General features: G+C 42.3%; 1 protein-coding gene across 1 annotated transcript in view; it reads left to right on the forward strand.

The window, feature by feature from the left end:
• Window positions 1-22,995, forward strand: part of RPS6KA2 (ribosomal protein S6 kinase A2) — a 178,964-nt gene that overhangs the window by 104,126 nt on the left and 51,843 nt on the right. The window contains exon 14 of the mRNA XM_083176465.1: window positions 5,365-5,490. Coding sequence (XP_083032591.1) covers window positions 5,365-5,490 — 126 coding nt within the window. The remainder of the gene's footprint in view (window positions 1-5,364; window positions 5,491-22,995) is intronic.

Consider the following 22,995-nt stretch of genomic DNA (forward strand, 5'->3'; position numbering starts at 1 on the left):
AATATAAATTGCAGTGTCAATGACGTATAAAGTTGTCTAAAAGCTGGCCATACATTAGAGATGGATTGGGGCAATTTGACAATATTTTGATGATTGCCCTAAACCAGGGGTGGGGAACCTTTTTTGTGCCAAGGGCTGTTTGTATGGGAAAAAAAATCCGGTACTTGTGACTTATCTGGGCGCCCGATTTTCTTCATTGCACCTAAAAATCGCGTCAAATCGCATCGCATACAATCAGATTGCATGCGATGCGATTTGACGCGATTTTAATATGTGAAGGCACCCAGATGCCTGTTTCATATGTGAAATGGCCCCCCAGACCCCATTTTTAATTGTATACCCGCCCTGATGGCTAAATGCCCCCCATTGTTAACGCCACCCCACTATCAACGCCAACCCGAAGCGTGGCGAGCGCAGCGAGCCCGCGAGGGGCGACGGTACGTGTCCTCCGACCTTTTCATACCCCCACTATCCGCGTCGGCATGGAGTTGATTCTATATAGTGTGGCGAGCGCAGCGAGCCACCGAGCCCGAAGCGTGGCGAGCGCAGCGAGCCCTGCGAGGGGACGCGGATACCTGTGAAGCCCGCGAGGGGACGTGTATAGCTGTGAAGGTATCCATGTCCCCTTGCGGGGCTCGCTGCGCTCGCCACGCTTCGGGCTCGGTGGCTCGCTGCGCTCGACACACTATATAAAATCAACTCCACGCCGACGTGGATAGTGGGGGTATGAAAAGGTCGGAGGACACGTACCGCCGCCCCATTCGGGCTCGCTGCGCTCGCCACGCTTCGGGTTGGCGTTGATAGTGGGGTGGCTTTAACAATGGGGGTCATTTAGCCATCAGGGTGGGTATACAATTAAAAATGGGGTCTGGGGGGCCATTTCACATATGAAACAGGCATCTGGGTGCCTGTACATATTAAAATCGCATCAAATCGCATCAAATCGCATCAAATCGCATCACATGTAATACAATAGCATACAATGCAACGTGATTTTCTCTTCAAGGGAATTTCAAGGGAAATCGCATCAAATCGCATGCTTAGGGTACTGGCATACAATTTCAACATCGGGCGCCCAGATAAGTCACAAGTACCAAAAATCCTTCGGGGGCCATACGTAAAATTTTCTCTTACAAATTGTCCTGCTGCAGCCGTCGCATGCTCCGGCGGCTGCCGCTGAATAGGACTGACAGTCTCCGGCTTCTGTTGATTAAGAGGATTCTCACAAGAATTCCCCTGTACTTGACTCCCGGCAAAGCGGGTGGGGGGCTACTCAGACTGGCTACGGGGGCCGTATAAAGCCCCTGGGCCTGAGGTTCCCCACCATTGCCTTAAACCATTGCTGATGTATGGGCTTCCCCAATGAAAAAGTAATTTCCCCTTACATTGCAAAATGGTGTCTTCCAGACACAAAATTACTTGATTTTTGCATTACTAAATCTGGACCATTGTGAGGCAAATATGCTAAAAAGTTCTAAAAATAAAATTTTCTGTGACTGTGTACATGTGCCAATAATTTATTGATTTTATGTACACTTGAAGTGCAATCTGATTTTATTATGACATTTTTATGAGAATCACTCATCAGGTCTGATGCAGACCTCTTTGCTAGGCTGCATATAAATCGCAGCCTAGCAAACAGGTCAGCACCGCTCCCCCCACCCGCCCCCCTTTCTTGCAATTCCCTTGCTAGCATGTGAGGGGATGTGAATGAGAACACATCCCCTCACATGCGACCGAAAGGGACAGAAATCATTCAGTGGTCACCGACCATTGAATGATCCCTCTCCCTTTCTGTAATAAAAGTCAGTCAGAACTGGCTTTTATTACCGTTGGAGATCTCCAAGAAGGGGTCGGCGCTGATGTCATCAGCCCACCTGCATTGCCAGGGGAACGAACCAGCATTTTCAAGGGGACGCCAATAAAAAGCTGGGTGTTCCCCCTTCTCCAGCGCTGTGTCTGCCCGGCTTGGCAAGTGTGAAAACTCGCTGAAGCCATTAGCTACCAGGGTTTGCACATGCACATAAACTCACATGCGCAAATCACCCCACCAATGGATAAGGGTCCAAATTCAGAACCAAACGAACAGGTCTGAATCAGCCCCATTATTTCTACTTTGTATCACTGTTTTGCTGTTCCATTTTCTGGAATTTTTTTAAGTGTATTGTTTTTACTGTGTGCTGTAAAAATCACAGATGGGCCAGATGTACTAAGCTTGAAAAGTGATAAAATGGAGAGTGATAAACAGCCAACCAATCAGCTCCTACCTGACATTTCACAGGTTGGGTTTGAAAAATGTCAGACAGGAGCTGATTGGTTGGTTGTTTACCACTCTCCACTTTTGAAGCTTAGTACATCTGGCACAATGTCTTTGTCAATAGGTAAACCCCAAGAGGTCAGCATACACAATATAAACTATGGAAAATGTTTAACCCCTTCCCGACATTTGACGTACATGTACGTCATGGTCGGGAAGTACTTCCCGACATTTGACGTACATGTACGTCATGACTTCTAACTGTCACTGCGTCTAGAGACGCAGTGACAGTTAGGTGATGTCTGCTGTCCCTGACAGCAGACATCCCCCCTCGCCGCCCAGGGGGGGCAGGGGTGCCCCCCCCGGTCGGCGATCGCTGTGATTGGCTGTTCAAATCTGAACAGCCATTCACAGCGTTTCCTGTGTTACCGGCGGCTAAGCCGCTCGGTAACACAGGGATCGGTGGTGATCGGTGCTGTCAGGTACAGCACCGATCACCACCGATGTGCAGCCCACCCCTCGCACCCGCCGGGCACTCACCCGGCAGCAGCAGCGGCTCCAACGGCTCCCCCGGAGCGTCTGGAGCGCACGCAGCGCTGCCCTCCTCCCCCCTCCCCCCCGCAGCAGCAGCAGCAGCATCAAGCTGCTGAAAAAGGTGTACAATAAAATATATGCACTGAAAATATATGTATATATATATATATATATATATATATATATATATATACATACACACACACATATATATATATATATATATATGTGTGTGTGTATATATATGTATATATATAAATATATATATATATATATACATATATACACACATATATATATATATATATATATATATATATATATATGTGTGTGTGTGTGTGTGTGTGTGTGTGTATATACCCCACCGATCGCCAGCCCCCCCCCCCCCCCCCTCCCACCCGGCAGCCCCCCTCCCTCCCACCCACCCGGCTGCCGCAGCGCCAGCACCCCTCCCACCCCCCCGCCAGCCGCAGCGCCAGCCCCCCTCCCAAAGCTGGTGACTAAAATGGGGTCACTTGTGGGGGGGTTCCACTGTATTAGTGCTTCGGGGGTCTTGCTAATGCGACATAGCACCCACCATTCATTCCGCCACCAAAAATCACTCCTTCCCTTCTGAGTCCTGCCATGCACCCAACTGGTATTTTTTGGTCACACATGAGGCATTGCCGTACTCGGGAGAAATTGGGGCACAGATTTTGGGGTGCTTTGTCTCCTTCATTCCTTGTGAAAATAAAAAATTTTGAGCCAGAACTGCATTTTTGTGTAAAAAATTACATTTTTTTACACAAAAATGCAGATCTGGCTCAAAATTTTTCATTTTCACAAGGAATGAAGGAGACAAAGCACCCCAAAATCTGTGCCCCAATTTCTCCCGAGTACGGCAATGCCTCATGTGTGACCAAAAAATACCAGTTGGGTGCATGGCAGGACTCAGAAGGGAAGGAGTGATTTTTGGATTTTGCAGCACAGATTCTGGTTGAATGACCCCCGAAACACCCATACAGTGGAACCCCCCCACAAGTGACCCCATTTTGCAAACTACACCCTTCAGGGAATTCATCAAGGGGTATAGTGTACATTTCAAACCCCCCGGGGTTTCACCAATTTTGATACAACTGAGCTGTGAAAATGAAAAATTAATTTTTTTTATTTTCACTGCCCAGTTGTACCACAATTGGTGAAACCCCTGGGGGTTTGAAATGTATACTATACCCCTAGATGAATTCCCTGAAGGGTGTAGTTTGCAAAATGGGGTCACTTGTGGGGGGGTTCCTAACTTTTAGCATCTTATGGTGCCTAGAAACCTACATGGTGCCTAAAAAATAATCTCATAAAAAGGAGGCTCCAAAATCAAGTAGGTGCTCCTTCTATTATGAAGCCTGTGGTTTGGTCACCGTGCACACTAGGGCCACATATAGGATATTTATGAAAACAAAAGAATTGGGGGAATCAATTTTTAGTCACATTTCTCTAGTAAAATCTACTGTATTCGTTAGAAAAATGTATTAAAATTGAAACTCTGCAAAAAAAATGAAATTTTGAAATTTCACCTACACTTTGTTTTAATTCCTGTGAAACACCTAAAGGGTTAACAAACTTCCAAAATGCTGTTTTGAATACTGTGAGGGGTGCAGTTTTTGAAATGGCATCATTTATGGGGGTGTCTCACATACAAGTCCCTCAAAGTCACATCAGAACTGAACTGGTCCCTAAAAAAATCAGTGTTTGAAATTTTCTTGAAAATTTGAGAATTTGCTATTCATATTTTACGCCTCCTAGTGTCCAAAAAAATGAAAAGGAAGTTGAAATAATGATGGCAACATAAAGTAGACATATGGTCTATGTTAGTTATTAACTATTTTGAGTGGTATGATTATTTGTCTCACAAGCAGAAAATTTAACATTTTGCAAATCGCTAAATTTTCCATTTTTTCACGACATTTTGGTATTTTTCACAAAAAAACACAGACTGTATCGACCCAAATTTACCACTAATTTGAAGTACAATGTGTCACGAAAAAACAATCTCAAAATCACTGGGATAAGTAAAAGCAAAAAAAAGTTATCCCCACTTAAGTGAGACATGTCAGATTTGAAAAAAATGGCTCTGTCAGGAACGCAAAAACTAGCTCTGTCAGGAAGGGGTTAACAAAAGCAAAAGGTTGACACGGAAACGGCAGAGGCATAAAATAATGACAAAATCAAATTTTTGGGGTGTCAACACCTGAGTACATGGTCACCCAGCATGGCTTGCTTTACTAGTGATCCTTCAGGCCAGGCACCTCACCCCACTACTGCTGTGCTCAGTACACTTTACCAGTCCCAGAACACGTGGATGGTAAAGTATGAAAAAGTAAAACATAAATTGTGTTGACATTTTCATGTGTCAAATAAACTACTGCTTGTGTCAAACTTTTGGCCATGTCGATCATATGGTGTTGTCCTATTGACTGTTGATCTAGACATTGTCAGCAATTCAGATACCATTTTTACTGATCTAATATTCACATTATTATCTTTGTATTACTAAACTTATAACTTTACCCTAATGGGTTTATTTTTCTCTTCTTTAGCAATTACATGGAAATAATGTTCAGTTCACTGATGGCTATGTAATCAAGAAGATCTTAGGCAGTGGTACCTTTTCCATATGTAAGCAGTGTGTGCATAAATCCACTAACACAGAGTTTGCAGTCAAGGTACGTACTTACAGTAACTAAATAATAAGACAACCAGAGCTCCTCCGTATCTTTAAGACATAATGGGGGTTATTCAGAGCTGTTTACTGTTGTGCGAATTCGCAAGCGCATCAATCATCGAATCATGCGTTCAAATCGCAGTATGCATGCGCAAAGTCAAACAGCAACAGAATAATCAGCTATTTTATCGCAATACCCTCTGAACTTGACTGACAGTTGTTTGGTAACTGTCCATTTTCTAGGAGTGTCTAGATGTTTTCTGGGAAAGCATGTGATGTCAGCTTCAGCTCCTTGTTTCTGTCACAGACTTGTGGAAGGGTCAGAGGTACGCACACTTGCACAGACTGTAAACATCATTAGATGGCGAGTGAGTTGTGCAGGGTAAATACTGGCTGCATTATTTTTACACTGCAATTTAGAATTTAGTTTCAACACACCGCCCCCCCCCCCAAATTTAACTCTCTCTCTGTTACATCTGCCCCACCTGCAGTGCATCTTGTTTTGCTCATTTTCCAAACAAATTTGTACTGCAATCAGATCTGAATAAGGGCTTATATAGGTCAAGGGTGGCTGATATTGTGTTTATATTATTCAGTGACATCACCCGGACACGCTAAACATAGTAACATAGGGCCTTATTCAAGTTCACTCTTAGAGGCAAATTCCTTCTTTGCTGGACAAAACCATGTGCACTTCAGGGGGGGGGGGGGGGCAGACGTAACATGTGCAGAGAGATTTAGCTTTGGGTGAATTATTTTGTTTCTGTGCAGGGAAAATACTGACTGCTTTATTTCTACACTGCTATATAGATCTCACTTTGAAGAAAAACCCCACACAAATCTAATTCTCTCTGCACGTTACATATGCCCCAACTGCAGTGCACTTGGTTTTGTCCAGCTAAGAAGGAATTTGCCTCTAAGAGTGAACTAGAATAAGGCCCATAGTAACATAGTAGTTAAGGTCGAAAAATACCTAAGTCCATCGAGTTCAGCCTATTTGATTTGTAACTACTGACTGGAGTAAGTCATCTATATCACAGGTCTTCAACCTGTGGCCCTCAGATGTTGTGGAACTACATGTCCCAGCATGCCCTGAGAGTTTTGGCATGTTCTTATAGGAAACAATGTGGCAATGCATGTTGGAACATGTAGTTTCACAACATCTGGAGGACCACAGGTTGAAGACCCATATGATTGCCCATATGTATTGCCAGTTCACCAAGGGGAAGATAGAACTCTGAGAATCAGAAACTTTAATGTTGAGCTAAGGAATTGGTGCAATGAGGAGAGATTTGGATATTTAGGTCAAAGTCAAGGTACCTGGCAAGACAGAGCCTTATATAAAAGTGATGGCCTGCACCCATCTTCAAGGGGAACGAGAATATTAAGTGAGAAGTTTGGAAGCTTCATAAGCAACTATTTAAACTAGCAGAGGGGGGCAGTGAACCAAATAAGAATGAAGAAATCTGCTCCCCCAACCTAGAGGTATTGTCTCTGCAGGCAAATGGAACAGGAAGCCTATCCACTGCAACAGAAGATAATGCCGATCAAATCCGAATAGATATAGGCAGAAAGATGAACATAGCTAGCAGCAGCAGAAGCACAAACACAACTTTAAGAGCTATGTGTGCAAATGCTAGGAGCTTAGGAAATAAAATCCCAGAACTAATTGCAATAATGACAAGGGATGAACTGGATATTGTGGCTATTACAGAGACATGGTGCAATGAAAATCATGACTGGGACATAGCTATACCAGGATATACTTTATTTAGGAAGGATAGAATGGGAAACATTGGAGGAGGGGTTGCAATATATGTGAAAAAAAATATAAAGACTACCTTAATACAAAGTATCGAAGAAAAAACTGAGGACCTTTGGGTGACCATAGAAACAGGGGAGAAGGTGATTCTTCGTATAGGGGTGATCTACAGACCACTAGGTCAGGAAGAGGAACTAGACAAGAGCCTATTGCAGGACATCAATAAAATGCCATTAAAAGGAGAGGTGATAATCATGGGAGACTTTAATCTACCTGATGTAAACTGGGAGCTGCCTGTTGCAAGTTCCACCAGAAGTAGGGACCTGCTGAATTCTTTGCAAGGAGCATCCCTCCAGCAATTGGTGAGGGAGCCCACTCATAAGGACACAATATTAGACTTAATACTTACAAATGGTGACAGAATATCTGACGTAAATGTGGGTGAAAATCTGGGATCCAGTGACCATCAAGCAGTATGGTTCAAAATAAAGACAGAGACTGACGCATCGCACACAAAAACAAAGGTGTTAGATTTTAGGAAGGCTGATTTTGTAGAGATGGGAAACTCTGTAAGGGATTCTTTGGCAGAGTGGAGGAACTTGGAAGGAGTGCAGGATAAGTGGAAAAAATTAAAAAATGCAATTCTAAAAGCAACAGAACTTTGTGTCTAAAGAGTTAGGAACAACACAAGAAAAGAAAGCCATTGTGGTTTGCAAAAGAAGTAGCACGTATTGTGAAAGCAAAAAAGTTGGCCTTTAAGAAATTTAAGCAGACGCAGAAGAATGAGGACAAAGAGGTGTATCTTGTTAGACAGAAGGAGGCTAAGAAGGTAATCAGATGTGCAAAAGCACAGGCTTAAGAGAAAATGGCCCAGTCAGTGGGTAAAGGGGAGAAAACTTTTTTTAGGTATGTAAGTGAAAGGAGAAAAACAAAAAGTGGAATAATTAGACTGAAGACAGACAGTGGAAGTTTTCTTGAGGGGGACAATGTAATAGCAGATAATATTAATAAGTATTTCTGCTCAGTATTCACTGCTGAAAGAGAGGGGAAGGGGCCACAGTTAAGTTGCAAGTATAGTCAGAAAACTGAGGGAGAGACAAGTACATTTACAGAGGAGAAAGTCCTCACAGAACTCTCAAAACTGAAAGTGGATAAATCAATGGGGCCAGATGGGATACATCCAAGGATACTAAAAGAGCTTAAAGGGGAGCTGGTAAAACCAATAACAGAATTATTCAACCAGTCACTAGCTACTGGAGTAATCCCAGAGGACTGGAAAACAGCAAATGTAGTCCCACTACACAAAAGTGGAAGCAAGGAAGAGGTAAGCAACTATCGACCAGTGAGCCTTACATCAGTAGTAGGGAAATTGATGGAAACACTCTTAAAACAAAGAGTTGTAGAATATCTCAAAACCAGCAATTTACAGGATCCACAACAGAAACATAGAAACATAGAATTTGACGGCAGATAAGAACCACTTGGCCCATCTAGTCTGCCCCTTTTTTAAACATGTTACCTCAAACCATATTTGATCCTTCTTTTTTTGTAAGGATATCAATATGCCTATCCCAAGCATGTTTAAATTGTACTACTGTATTTGCCTCTACCACCTCTGATGGGAGGCTATTCCACTTATCTACTACTCTTTCTGTGAAGTAATTCTTCCTAAAATTTCCCCTGAATCTTCCTCCCTCTAGTTTCAGTACATGTCCTCGTGTTCTGCTGCTCCTCTTCCTGTGAAGAATGTCTCCCACCTGTACCTTGTTAAAACCCTTGATATATTTGAAAGTTTCTATCATGTCCCCCCTTTCCCTTCTCTGCTCTAAAGTATACATATTAAGATCTTTTAGTCTTTCCTGGTACGTTTTGTGATGTAGGCCATGCACCATTTTAGTTGCCCTTCTTTGTACAGTCTCTAATGTATTTATATCCTTCTGGAGATATGTCCTATACAGTGGCATTATTACTTCTTTCTTTCTACTGCTGATACCTCTCCCTATGCAACCAAGCATCTGACTTGCCTTCTTCATTGGTTTGTTACATTGCCTACCTGCCTTTAAGTCTCCTGAAATAGTGACACCTAGATCCCTCTCTTCCTCAGTAGTTTCCATTATAGTGCCATTTATACTATATTTAGTCTTTGGATTTTTGCAACCCAAGTGCATGATTTTGCATTTTTTGGCATTAAACTGTAGTTGCCATGCTCTTGACCATTCCTCTAATCTACCTAGATCATCAATCATTTGTTTTACCCCTCCTGGTGTGTCTACCCTGTTGCATACCTTTGTGTCATCTGCAAAAAGGCACATTTTACCCTCAATTCCATTTGCAATATCACCAATAAAGATATTAAAAAGCACTGGTCCAAGTACAGATCCCTGGGGTACTCCACTTGTAACCTTTCCCTCCTTTGACTGTACTCCGTTTACTACAACTCTCTGCTTTCTGTCCTGCAACCATGCTCTTATCCATTCAACTATCTTAGAATCCAATCCCAAGCTTTCAAGTTTATTTAACAGTCTGCGATGTGGGACAGTGTCAAAAGCCTTATTAAAGTCTAGATAAGCTACATCTACAGCCCCACCTTGATCTATTACTTTAGTCACCCAGTCAAAAAAGTCAATAAGATTTGTTTGACATGATCTTCCCCCAGTAAACCCATGCTGTTTTGGATCCTGTAAATTGCTGGTTTTGAGATATTCTACAACTCTTTATTTTAAAGAGCGTTTCCATCAATTTCCCTACTACTGATGTAAGGCTCACTGGTCGATAGTTGCTTGCCTCTTCTTGGCTTCCACTTTTGTGCAGTGGGACAACATTCGCTGTTTTCCAGTCCTCTGGGATTACTCCAGTAGCTAGTGACTGGTTGAATAATTCTGTTATTGGTTTTACCAGCTCCCCTTTGAGCTCTTTTAGTATCCTTGGATGTATCCCATCTGGCCCCATTGATTTATCCACTTTCAGTTTTGAGAGTTCTGTGAGGACTTTCTCCTCTGTAAATGTACTTGTTTCTCCCTCAGTTTTCTGACTATACTTGCAACTTAATTGTGGCCCCTTCCCCTCTCTTTCAGCAGTGAATACTGAGCAGAAATAATTATTAATATTATCTGCTACAGGTCGAGTATCCCGTATCCGAATATCCGTTATCCGAATTATTCCGAAATACGGACATTCCAGAAAGTGAAAAAAAATTTTTTTTGCTAAAAACTCACTGGGGACATATGTAACAGCACCACTGGGGACATGATATGTAACTGGCACTATATATGTGCAAGACAATGATTGCTTGGTATTCAAATTCAGTGCTGAGATAGTACACACATTTTGTTTCACGTTTTTGAAACCTTGTTTTTTGAACAATTAAAATATGTTTGTGTGTATTTTATGTGGTAATAAAATATATTTGTGTGTATATTATGTGTTTATACAGCATAAATGCAAGATACTTCAAAATACATCATTGAAATATTAAAATATTCCGAAATACGGAATAATCCGTTATCCAAAATTCTCCTGGTCCCGAGCATTTTGGATACGGGATACTCAACCTGTATTACATTGTCCCCCTCAAGAAAACTTCCACTCTCTGTCTTCAGTCTAATTATTCCACTTTTTGTTTTTCTCCTTTCACTTATATACCTAAAAAAAGTTTTCCCCCTTTACCCAATGAATGGGCCATTTTCTCTTCAGCCTGTGCTTTTGCACATCTGATTACCTTCTTAGCCTCCTTCTGTCTAACAAGATACACCTCTTTGTCCTCATTCAAAGGCCAACTTTTTTGCTTTCACAATACTTGCTACTTCTTTTGCAAACCACAATGGCTTTCTTTTTCGTGTGTTTTTCCTAACTCTTTTGACATAAAGTTCTGTTGCTTTTAGAATTGCACTTTTTAATTTTTCCCACTTATCCTGCACTCCTTCCAAGTTCCTCCACTCTGCCAAAGAATCCCTTACAGAGTTTCCCATCTCTACAAAATCAGCCTTCCTAAAATCTAACACCTTTGTTTTTGTGTGCGATGAGTCAGTCTCTGTCTTTATTTTGAACCATACTGCTTGATGGTCACTGGATCCCAGGTTTTCACCCACATTTATGTCAGATATTCTGTCACCATTTGTAAGTATTAAGTCTAATATTGCGTCCTTACGAGTGGGCTCCCTCACCAATTGCTGGAGGGATGCTCCTTGCAAGGAATTCAGCATGTCCCTACTTCTGGTGGAACTTGCAACAGGCAGCTCCCAGTTTACATCAGGTAGATTAAAGTCTCCCATGATTATCACCTCTCCTTTTCATGCCATTTTATTGATGTCCTGCAATAGGCTCTTGTCAAGTTCCTCTTCCTGATCTGGTGGTCTGTAGATCACCCCTATATGAAAAATCGCCTTCTCCCCTGTTTCTATGGTCACCCAAAGGGCCTCAGTTTTTTCTTCAATACTTTGTATTAAGGTAGTCTTTATACTTTTTTTCACATATATTGCAACCCCTCCTCCAATTCTTCCCATTCTGTCCTTCCTAAATAAAGTATATCCTGGTATAGCTATGTCCCAGTCATGATTTTCATTGCACCATGTCTCTGTAATAGCCACAATGTCCAGTTTATCCCTTGTCATTATTGCAATTAGTTCTGGGATTTTATTTCCTAAGCTTCTAGCATTTGCACACATACAGTAGCTCTTAAAGTTGTGTTTGTGCTTCTCCTGATGCTAGCTATGTTCATCTTTCTGCCTATATCTATTCGGTTTTGATTGATATTATCTTTTGTTGCAGTGGATAGGCTTCCTGTTCCATTTTCCTGCTGAGACAATACCTCTAGGTTGGGGGAGCAGATTTCTTCATTTGGTTCACTGCCCCCCTCTGCTAGTTTTAATAGTTGCTTATGAAGCTTCCAAACTTCTCACTTAATATTCTCGTTCCCCTTGAAGATGGGTGCAGGCCATCACTTTTATATAAGGCTCTGTCTTGCCAGGTAGCTTGACTTTGACCTAAATATCCAAATTTCTCCTCATTGCACCAATTCCTTAGCCAAACATTGAAGTTTCTGATTCTCAGAGTTCTATCTTCCCCTTGGTGTACTGGCAATACTTCTGAAAAAGTTACAGTGGTTGCCACCTGTTTTAGAGCAGTTCCTAACTTTCTAAATTCCTTTTTTACGGCCATGACTTCAGCATTAACCAGGTCATTTGTGCCTAGGTGGACGATGACATCCACCTCCCCATCTTTTCTAGCTGCCTTTACAATTCTTCGCATGTGTTCTTTATCTCTTGGAGCTGTGGCTCCAGGTAAGCACCTTACTTGTTTCTCTACTTGAGTAGCATTTCCCAGATTAACTCCTCTAATGATGGAATCTCCCAAAAGAAGTGCAGTCTTTTTTAGAGGTGAAATTTTCCTGGTCCTACAGTTAGTAGAGGTAGAAGTCCTCATATCTTCCTGTTCTTTATTGCCTATGTTGGTCATACATTCCAACCCTGCAAGAGCAGCATATGAGTTTTGCAGTGGGTTTTACTGGGGGAAGATCATGTCAAACAAATCTTATTTACTTTTTTGACTGGGTGACTAAAGTAATAGATCAAGGTGGGGCTGTAGATGTAGCTTTTCTAGACTTTAGTAAAGCTTTTGACACTGTCCCACATCGCAGAATGTTAAATAAACTTGAAAGCTTGGGATTGGATTCTAAGATAGTTGAATGGATAAGAGCGTGGTTGCAGGACAGAAAACAGAGAGTTGTAGTAAACGGAGTACAGTCAAAGGAGGGAAAGGTTACAAGTGGAGTACCCCAGGGATCTGTACTTGGACCAGTGCTTTTTAATATCTTTATTGGTGATATTGCAAATGGAATTGAGGGTAAAATGTGCCTTTTTGCAGATGACACAAAGGTATGCAACAGGGTAGACACACCAGGAGGGGTAAAACAAATGATTGAGGATCTAGGTAGATTAGAGGAATAGTCAAGAGCACGGCAACTACAGTTTAATGCCAAAAAATGCAAAATCATGCACTTGGGTCTCAGAAATGGCACTATAATGGAAACTACTGAGGAAGAGAGGGATCTAGGTGTCACTATTTCAGGGGACTTAAAAGCAGGTAGGCAATGTAACAAAGCAATGAAGAAGGCAAGTCAGATGCTTGGTTGCATAGGGAGAGGTATCAGCAGTAGAAAAAAATAAGTAATATTGCCACTGTATAGGTCATTGGTACGACCTCACCTAGAGTATTGTGTTCAGTTCTGGAGGCCATATCTCCAGAAGGATATAAATACATTAGAGACTGTACAAAGAAGGGCAACTAAAATGGTGCATGGCCTACATCACAAAACGTACCAGGAAAGACTAAAAGATCTTAATATATATACTTAAAAGCAGAGAAGGGAAAGGGGGGACATGATAGAAACTTTCAAATATATCAAGGGTTTTAACAAGGTACAGGTGGGAGACATTCTTCACAGGAAGAGGAGCAACAGAACACGAGGACATGCACTGAAACTAGAGGGAGGAAGATTCAGGGGAAATGTGAGGAAGAATTAGTTCACAGAAAGAGTAGTAGATAAGTGGAATAGCTTACCATCAGAGGTGGTAGACGCAAATACAGTAGTACAATTTAAACATGCTTGGGATAAGCATATTGATATCCTTACAAAAAAATAAGGATCAAATATGGTTTGAGGTAACATGTTTAAAAAGGGGGCAGACTAGATGGGCCAAGTGGTTCTTATCTGCCTTCAAATTCTATGTTTCGATGATTCTTTAGTGGACAAGAATTTATCCATTTTTTATTTACATTCATTAACAAAAGTTTTTGTGCGCAACTAACTGCAACTGGTACAGGAGTTTTCAGCCCCCAAAAATGTGTTAGAAAAAAATTAAATGATGTACTATACCAGCTCTGGCTGAGATAGTAAGCCTAAAAATGTATAATGGGACAGTTTCTTTTGAGTAATACTATTTTAATCTAATATATAAAAACATTTTATATGGAATTCCATAATATATATATATATATATATATATATATATATATATATATATATATATATATATATATAAAAAATATGTGCATGTAACTTAAATTCATAAAGCTTTATGGGGCAGATGTATTAAGCCTTAACAAGAGATAATGCAAGGGTGAGATAAATAGAGATAAACGTCCAGCCAATCAGCTCCTTACAGAGTTTTTTCAAACACAGCCTGTAACATGACAGTTAGCAGGTGATTGGCTGGACGTTTATCTCTCTTTATCACCCTTGCATTTATCTCTTGTTAAGGCTTAATACATCTGCCCAAATACCACTATATAATAAATTCTGGACTAGGACGTCTCCAATACCAATAAGCGACAATATGTTACCAGGTAGTCAGCATAGTTCCAATAGATGATAGAAAAGGATGATGGTATTGCCAGTAAGTCACTGTTAAGGGTGTCGGGTAAACCTGGATAACTGTGTAAGTTTGCCACTGCCTCAGAAGGCCTCCGGATATTGTATGGTTGTAGTTCTTTTTTTAGGAGAAAAAAGGGCCCATAAAGTGCATGAACAAGGAATCGTGAGTGGTATATGGTGCAGGTTAAGTAGCTCAGGCTCAACACGTTTCCCTGACATCAGAGCTTCCCAGTTTTGTCAGGAGCAGAATGAGATAGTTGCTGTGACCACACCCATTTGCTATGATTTCCATATTTTTACTGTTCTAATGGTGAAGCTCTTCTTAATTCAAAACCTCAGTACATGACCGTGTGTCCGAAGTATAGCCCTGTTACTGAACAAATCATCTCCCAGTTCCATATGATGCCCAGTCCTGTACTTGAACATGCTAATCATATCTCCTTCCAACCTCCATTTCTCCAGTGAAAACATATTCAGCCTGGTTAGCCTGTCTTTGTATTCTACTGATTTTAAGCAGCCCATACACGTCCCGATGCGGGCGTGCGATGTGGGCTGCAATAGCAGGGATCACATTGCATTGCATTGCATGTGCATGCGTTGTGCATGCAATGCAATGCAATTTGGTGAAACCGAAGTACAAAAAGTATGTGCAAGCACATACTTTTTGTACTGTGCGATGAGGTGCGCGGGAGCGCGCACCTCAAAGCACACATCGGCTCAGCACGCTTAGCACCGTGTATGGGCAGCTTTAGACCTTTTACTAGTATAGTTGCCCTTCTCTATACCTATTCCAATTCATTTATGTCTTTTTTAAGGTGCAGCGCCCAGAATTGAACACAGTATTTTTTTTTTTTATTTATTTACAGTTTCTTATATATCGCAGCAGATTCCGTTGCGCTTTACAAATGTTGACAACACTGAAAGAACAAACTAGGTAAAACAGACAGACATAGAGGTTGGAGGTCCCTGCTGCAAGCTTACAATCTATAGTGTGGTCTCACCAATGCCTTGTAAAGAGCCACTATCACATTGGCATCCCTTGAATCCATTCCCCTATTAATGCATGCCAGTGTCTGCTTTGCTTTTGCTGCTGCATTTGAGCAGTGTGCACTATTACTCAATTTATTGTCTATGATGACCTGATGCAGGTTTTGGGGTGGTGTTAGCGCTCTAGGGTTGCCGTAAAGAGTAGATAATGTCTAAAGTCACTGGTAATTATGATCTGTAGCTGTAGGCAAAAACTGTGGGCTGAGTGTTGCAACAAACGACCAATGTCGTTTAATATGAGTATGCTGTCCCACGATGAGAGATGCTTAAAACTCAGGGGGACTTGTGGCTGGGAGTTCTGAAGATGTGGTTCCCTTGCTTCTGGGATATGTTGTCCGTACCTCAGATGTAAGGGTATGTGTCAGAATGGATCAATTGCAATACAGGTACACCACCGATTTTCCGGCATCATTGGTTCCAGTGCCATGCTGGATTATCGATTTTGCCGGATTAACGAAGGATTTCTAGTTTTTACAAATTTTGCACCTTCAGTACATTTCTAAAGCAATAAATAGTCAAATATATGCTACAGCATAATATTAATGAATGAATAAAAACAGTAGTGTATGCAAAACTGTTTATTACAGTGTACTACGTGCTGTATAAGCTAAACCGGTATCAGGTATATTTTGAACAAACATTATCAGTAAGTGCAGTATGAATGAAAGTATTGCTGGGACCTTGTACACCATATCAGCCCCACTGCTGCCTGCTGTGTCACCCGCGGAATCCTTGGAAGCTGTATCCAGTGGCACTTGCTCATGCTGTGTGTTCCGCCCATGTGCGGTACTTGCTTTGACCTCAGACACCATGATGCTTCCTGTGTCACCTGCAGTGTCCGTGGAAGCTGTACTCACTGACACTTGTGCCTATTGCATGTTACGCCCATGCGCAGAAAGTGTTCTGGATTAAAAGAGTTCATCAACCTCTTTTAAACCGGACAATTTACAATTTTGCTTTGTCAGGATTAAAAGAGGTCCCTAAACTCCTTTAATCCGGAAAAATCTAAATTGTCCGGATTAAAAGAGGTTCCAGACAACGGTTGCCGGAAAATCGGTGGTGTACCTGTACAGGTATTTTTGTAGTAACTTACCCATAGGTTCTGTTGAATCAGCATGCACTCCTTGCCTGGATTGTTCCGTGTGTGGAAGTAAGGAGGGACGGAAAAAAAAAAAGAGGATTTTCTGGAGACTTGTGCTTATGTAAAAAGCACACTTTATTTTAGTTTACAAGCAATAATTCAATAGAAGAATATAAAGGTGGTAATGGGGGGTGCAGGTACCATTATCTATGATGACCCCTAAGTCCTTCTCCACTGAATTCCCCATATTAACTCAATTTAGTCTATAAGTAGCTTGTTTGATTTTGTTCCCATAATTAATTACTTTACATTTTTCAACATTACACCACATTTTTCACCTTTCAGCCCACCGTTCCAGTTTAATGAAGTCACTTTGTAGTGTATCTACATCCTCTCCTGAGTTAATTTCCTTACTCAATTTTGTGTTGCCCGCAAATATTGCAATCTTACTCACTATGTCTTTACCTATATCATTAATGAATATATTAAACAAGGTGGGTCCTAATATTGAACCTTGTGGGACTCCACTTTGGACCTTACCCCAGCTGGAATGCATGCCATTTACCACCAATCTCTGTCCCTGATTGTGCACCCAGTTTTCAATCCAATTAGAAATTGTATTTACTACCCCTAAGTTACCTTGTTTTATTAATAACCTTTCATGAGGCACTGTGTCAAAAGCTTTAGCAAAATCAAGAATTATCACATAAACATATTTTCCCACCCCCTACTGACTTCCTCATAGAAGCTACAGTATTTAAATTAGTCTGGCACAATCTATTTTTGCATAACCCTTGCAGAGCCCTACTTATCACGTTCTCCTGTTTTAATACATTTTGGATGCTATCTCTTATTATTACTTCTAATATTTTCCCCACAATGAATGTAAGGCTGACTGGTCTATAATTTTCAGGGTTAGTTTTGTTACCTTTATTCCATATTGGCACTACGTTAGCTATGCACCAGTCCCTTAGTACTGTCCCCGAGATTATTAATTAATTGAAAATCAGATCTAACGGTAGTGCTATGACAGAACTCAATTATTTTGAGTATCCTAGGGTGTATTTTATCCAGACGAGGAGATTTGTTACTATTTAGGTCCTGTAAACTATTTTTGACTATTTCCTCACTCAAACATACCGTTTGGACGCAATCTAGAATTTCCTTATAGATAACGAACATGCAGGTCATTTGGTTATATAGCCAAATTGACCTGCATATTCCCCAAAAATTCATCATTGTTAACGATGCAAGGACATGCATCGTTAATGATATTCAGTGTACACACTAGACAATATAGTTAACTGTATAGCTCAGAAAGCCCTTTCTGAGTGATATCTTTCACTGTATATCCTCTAGTGTGTACGGGACTTTAAATAATGAATCAGCAGCTACTGTATATTACAAAAATATTAAGTGGAGATGTTGGTGACATATGCTGTTTACACACTGGATGATATATTGGGTGACATTCTATGGGATGAGATCTGCGTTTTTTGGCGTTAATTAGACCACAAAATGGCGATATCGCATTTTTCCATCAAATCGCCAATTTAATGGGATGCGCTAAGGGACTGAAATCGCATATTATGTGCGTTAACGCACGCGGACCAAAAGTGCGAGATTAATTCGCATTTTTATCGCATCCAGATGTTTTCGTACAGAAAAGTATACAAATCGCTTATTTAATGCAATGCGTTTTCGCAAATCGCACTTTTTAGGTGTCTAATTATCGCACTTATTTCAGACCAGGTTCTGTTTAGCGATTTGGCCCAGAACTCATTTTGGTCAAGTGCACACATGGTTAATTTCACCACAAGTGCCCTCATTTTCACTCACAAACACCCCTACATAAACCCCAACATCATTAAGGACACCTGTGAGGGTTTCAGACATGGAGATTTTGCAGAGTGGTTTGGAGTTGATGATTTGTGATGTGGCCCATTTGGAGGAGCTGCGCAGGAGGGAGGAAGCTGCGCGCCAGATCCAGGTAGCCCCCTGACTACTGCGTACCCCACGTATGTATCGTGCTCGGCTGTACCTGGACTCCCTCTCGGATCAACAGGTTGTGGGGATGTTTAGGCTGAACCGCATTAACCTGTTGGACTTATATGAGAAGGTGTGAGATGATTTGGACCCTTTTGGGGGAGGCAACTATGCAGTGTCTGGCCTGCACAAATTAATGTGTGCCCTCTACTATTTGGCCACAGGCTCCACTCAGTCTGTGACCTCATGGGCCTTGGGGGTATCACAGGCCACTTTCTCTAAGCATTTCACTCAAGTGTTACTTGCTTTAAAGAAGTTGTGGCGGACATACATCAGATTCCCCAATTCTGAGCAGGAGTGGCAGGACCACAAGTTGGCTTTCTATAGACTCTCAGCATTCCCTCGCGTGCTGGGAGCTATAGACTGCACACACATTGGGATTAGGGCACCGTACGTGCGGGGACACGTCTACGTCAATAGGCGTGGGCGGCACTCCCTGAACGTGCAGGTTGTATCCAATGCTAATTTGAAAATCCTGAGTGTTGTGGCAGGCTTTCCGGGAAACTGCCATGACGCCTTTTATTCAGAGACACTTAGCCCTCTGGAACAGATTTACCAACCACCAAATGCCAGAGGGCTGGCTACTAGGTAAGTACCTTTTAACATATTACCCTGTCTGTCCCTAATTGTACCTGCTGCAATGTGTGTATTTCCTCTTTCACAAGCATATTGCTCTTCTACCAGTGTGTCCTGTTTGAAAGAAACACATACCTTACCATATAAGGCAATCACTTCCTATCTGTGTTTTAGGTGACTCAGGATATGGTTGTGTTTCCTGGCTCATGACACCTTTGCGCACCCCAGAGGGCCCTGCACAGCACCGGTATAATGAAGCCCACATTGCAACCCGCAATGTGGTGGAGCGCACATTTGGCGTCTTGAAGAGTCGCTTACGGTGTTTGGACAGGTCGTCGGGTACACTGCTTTACCACCCTGCCAAAGTAGTCATGATTATCCAGGCTTGCTGCATGCTGCACAACATAGCCCTGTCCCAACCTGCCTATGTGGAGGAGGAACATGCAGCAGTCGTGCAGGAAGCCCAACCTACCACACCTCGGGTAGTGAGGGGTACGCAGAGGGGAAATCTGGTGCGCACACACATCATCGGCCGATACTTTTCTGGTAAGCACATGTGCCCTGTACTCCGAAATGTACCTGTGCTGTAAGTGTACTCATTAACTAATGTGTGACCAATACCATCTGCTTCCACCCACATTTAGCCTAATACACAGAGCCCAACGGATGCAGATGGTGGTGCTGACCTATCCCTTGCTGATATCTAGTTTGTAAGTACATTTGATACATGTATGAATGATGTATGCAGTCAAACATGGCTCACTGGTGTTGTGGAACTACACGTGCCAGCATGCCCTGACACACTGTAAGCATTACAGTCCAAACCATGAGTGTCAGAGCCTGCTGGAATATGTAGATGCACAACCTTTGCCGGCCACGGAGATACCCCACACTACTTTAGTGCAATCCCATTGTCATATACCATTGCAATATTTTATACTGCACACAATAATTGGTTTAAAAATAATACACAAACACAATGGTATGCGGCTAGACATTTTTACTTCTGTCTACTTTGTCAGACGCAATCTGCATTTTTGCAGGTGAAAAATAACAACTCTGGGGGCATGTTACAAGATGATTGGGAATGGAAAAAATAAAGAAACATATGTATGAGCTACCTTCGCCCAGCATCAGGCACCCCTACACCACTTCTAGACCCTGTACCAAGCCCACCACGGGTCCTAATACTCCGACGGGGTGGGGAAGTGGGGGAGCCACTTATTGGGGTGCTGGATACACTGCTGAGGGTGGATGCTGCGCCACCTCCCACATTGGCTTCCAGCTGCTGGATTTGGGCCTGCATAGCTAGTAAGGCATTTGTCTGCGCTGTGCATGATTGGGTTAGTGCAGCAATACTTTGCGCCAGGCTGCCAATATGCCTATTCTGCTCCCTTACAGCAGCAGTTTGCTCTGCAAAACGGGTGTCAATGCTGTTAGCAATGCGCACATGAGTGCCTACACCTACCCGTACACTACGTGCCATTTTGCGTAACTGAAGGAAGGTGTCACGCATGTACCCCTGGATATTACCTATTTGGAGGCTTTGGGAGGCCATGAATTCTATCTGTTTTTCCTTGAAATTGACCAAGGAGTTAGCTACTTGGGAAGCCGAAGCGGCTGTATGGGGTGTGTTGGTGGGTGGGGGTGGGTTGGGAGACACCCCATTCGGGGGAAGATCACTCTGTGATGAGGTCTGTATTTCTTCCTCTGCCCGCAAAGGTGTCGACTGGTTCAAGAATGATGTCCATTTCGTCTAGCACCATCATTGAAGAATCTGTTTGGTTTGACCCTAGTTGTATAGCACCTGTGGATACAGATGAAGAGGTAAGTACTGATGCATATATAGGCCACACTGTCGTCTATACTGTTTTACATAGGGCTTGAGATGCTGGACGCACATACCTAGGGGTGTTATGTACTTACACATGTACCCCGATACAGCATGTAACATTGACATTAATAATATGTCACATGCCTAGCTCAGATGACATTCATTTCCGTTGCAATGTAGCAGCAGGAGATGAATGTGGTGTGAGATATTGTTGAGGTGACATGGGTGTGTGTACTGTATGTGTAATGGCGTGTTTTTTTTTCATTTACCTGCTTCCGCAGATTCTGCAGCAACGGGCCTTCTGGTCTTGGATGCCGCAGCACTTCGGGATGGACAATCTGTACAAGGAAAGATGGGCAGGCATTATGGACCTTGCAATGGCGAAGCATTTTCTGCAAACATGCATTGAGTTGACAATAATGGACAATACCCTTTGGACAAGGACTGCTTTATTTTTTCTCCACCATTTTATTTAAACCAAAAGATTTTGGTGTTACATTATTATTATTAAACTATTGTACACGTGACCACTATTGGATAATCTGTGGTATGTAGGCATGGCAGCTAAACCACCAGTACACCTCAGGGTTTTTGGCCACATACATGTTAGGCTGCAAGAAAGAATGTTACAGTGTTAATCAATATGAGCAGTTGTGGAACTACAAGGGCCAGCATTATCAGCAATTTAAAAGTAGTAGCAGGCACTTTTTTGTGCATGACCTTGCTGGGCTATGTAGTTCCACAGCAGCACTTTACTTAGCATAACAATACAAGTGAACATTATAGTTATAATACATTGGCATGTATGTTTAGGATTGCATGTGGTCAGACTTACCAGCTCTAGATGGCGTTTGCGGCCTATCGGAATCCGCCACGTGCATGCCAGGCAGGACCTCAGGGGGTATGATGCGCTTTAGCTTCACCTCATACGCATTGTAGCACACAGTGGTGGGGCTTCCTCCTCCAGTCTTGGTGGCCTCCTCCAACTCCATGGCCATTTTATTTTTCAACTGCCGTTTGATGTCGTTAAACCTTTTTTTCACATTGCGGACCACACTGCTGGCTCTCACACTTGTCTGGCTGCTACCACTGGTCCCTCTGCCACTGCTCCCTCTGCCACTGCTTTCTCTGCCACTCCTCACTCTGCCACCAACACCTCTTCCTCTACTCACACTGCCACTGCTCCTCTCCATGCTCCTTACTTCCTATTAAAGAGTGAAATGGCACCAATGCCCCTTTATATAGGGGGTGTGATGCATAATGGAGGGGACACAGGTGGGCCAATAGGTTGGGGGGTTCTTAGTCATGCGGAGACAGTTTTGTAAATCGCACTCCGGTTGGTCCAAAATTCGCACATGACCGGCGGAAGAATTCGCACTTTTTTGTGACTTAAAATCTCACAACTTCGCCGCAAATCGCACCTCTTCGCACTTTTCAGCCTCCAAAACGCATCACATTAAATATGCAAATTATGACTGAAAAGTGCGATTTCAAAAAGTGCGATTTGCGGCGATGTGGTGCGCTAAAAAAAGATGCGCATTTAGGTCAAACCATAGAATGTCACCCATTGTCCTTTCAATTGAACAATCAATATATCGCTGGACCATCAGCCAGTGTGTACCAGCAGTATGTCTGTCTACTCACTTTGGGAGCATGTAATTGCCGGCACAATTATGACATAAGTCAAGATCGATTGGGAGGCATGTATGCAGAACTCGCTGCCCAATTCATCTGCAAATTTATCTTTAAGTGTGTACCTTTCCTTAGACAGAATGCGCAGAGTGTTCT

Source organism: Crinia signifera, chromosome 3, assembly GCF_055691185.1.
Source record: "Crinia signifera chromosome 3, ASM5569118v1, whole genome shotgun sequence".
In the NCBI taxonomy this organism is placed as follows: Eukaryota; Metazoa; Chordata; class Amphibia; order Anura; family Myobatrachidae; genus Crinia; species Crinia signifera.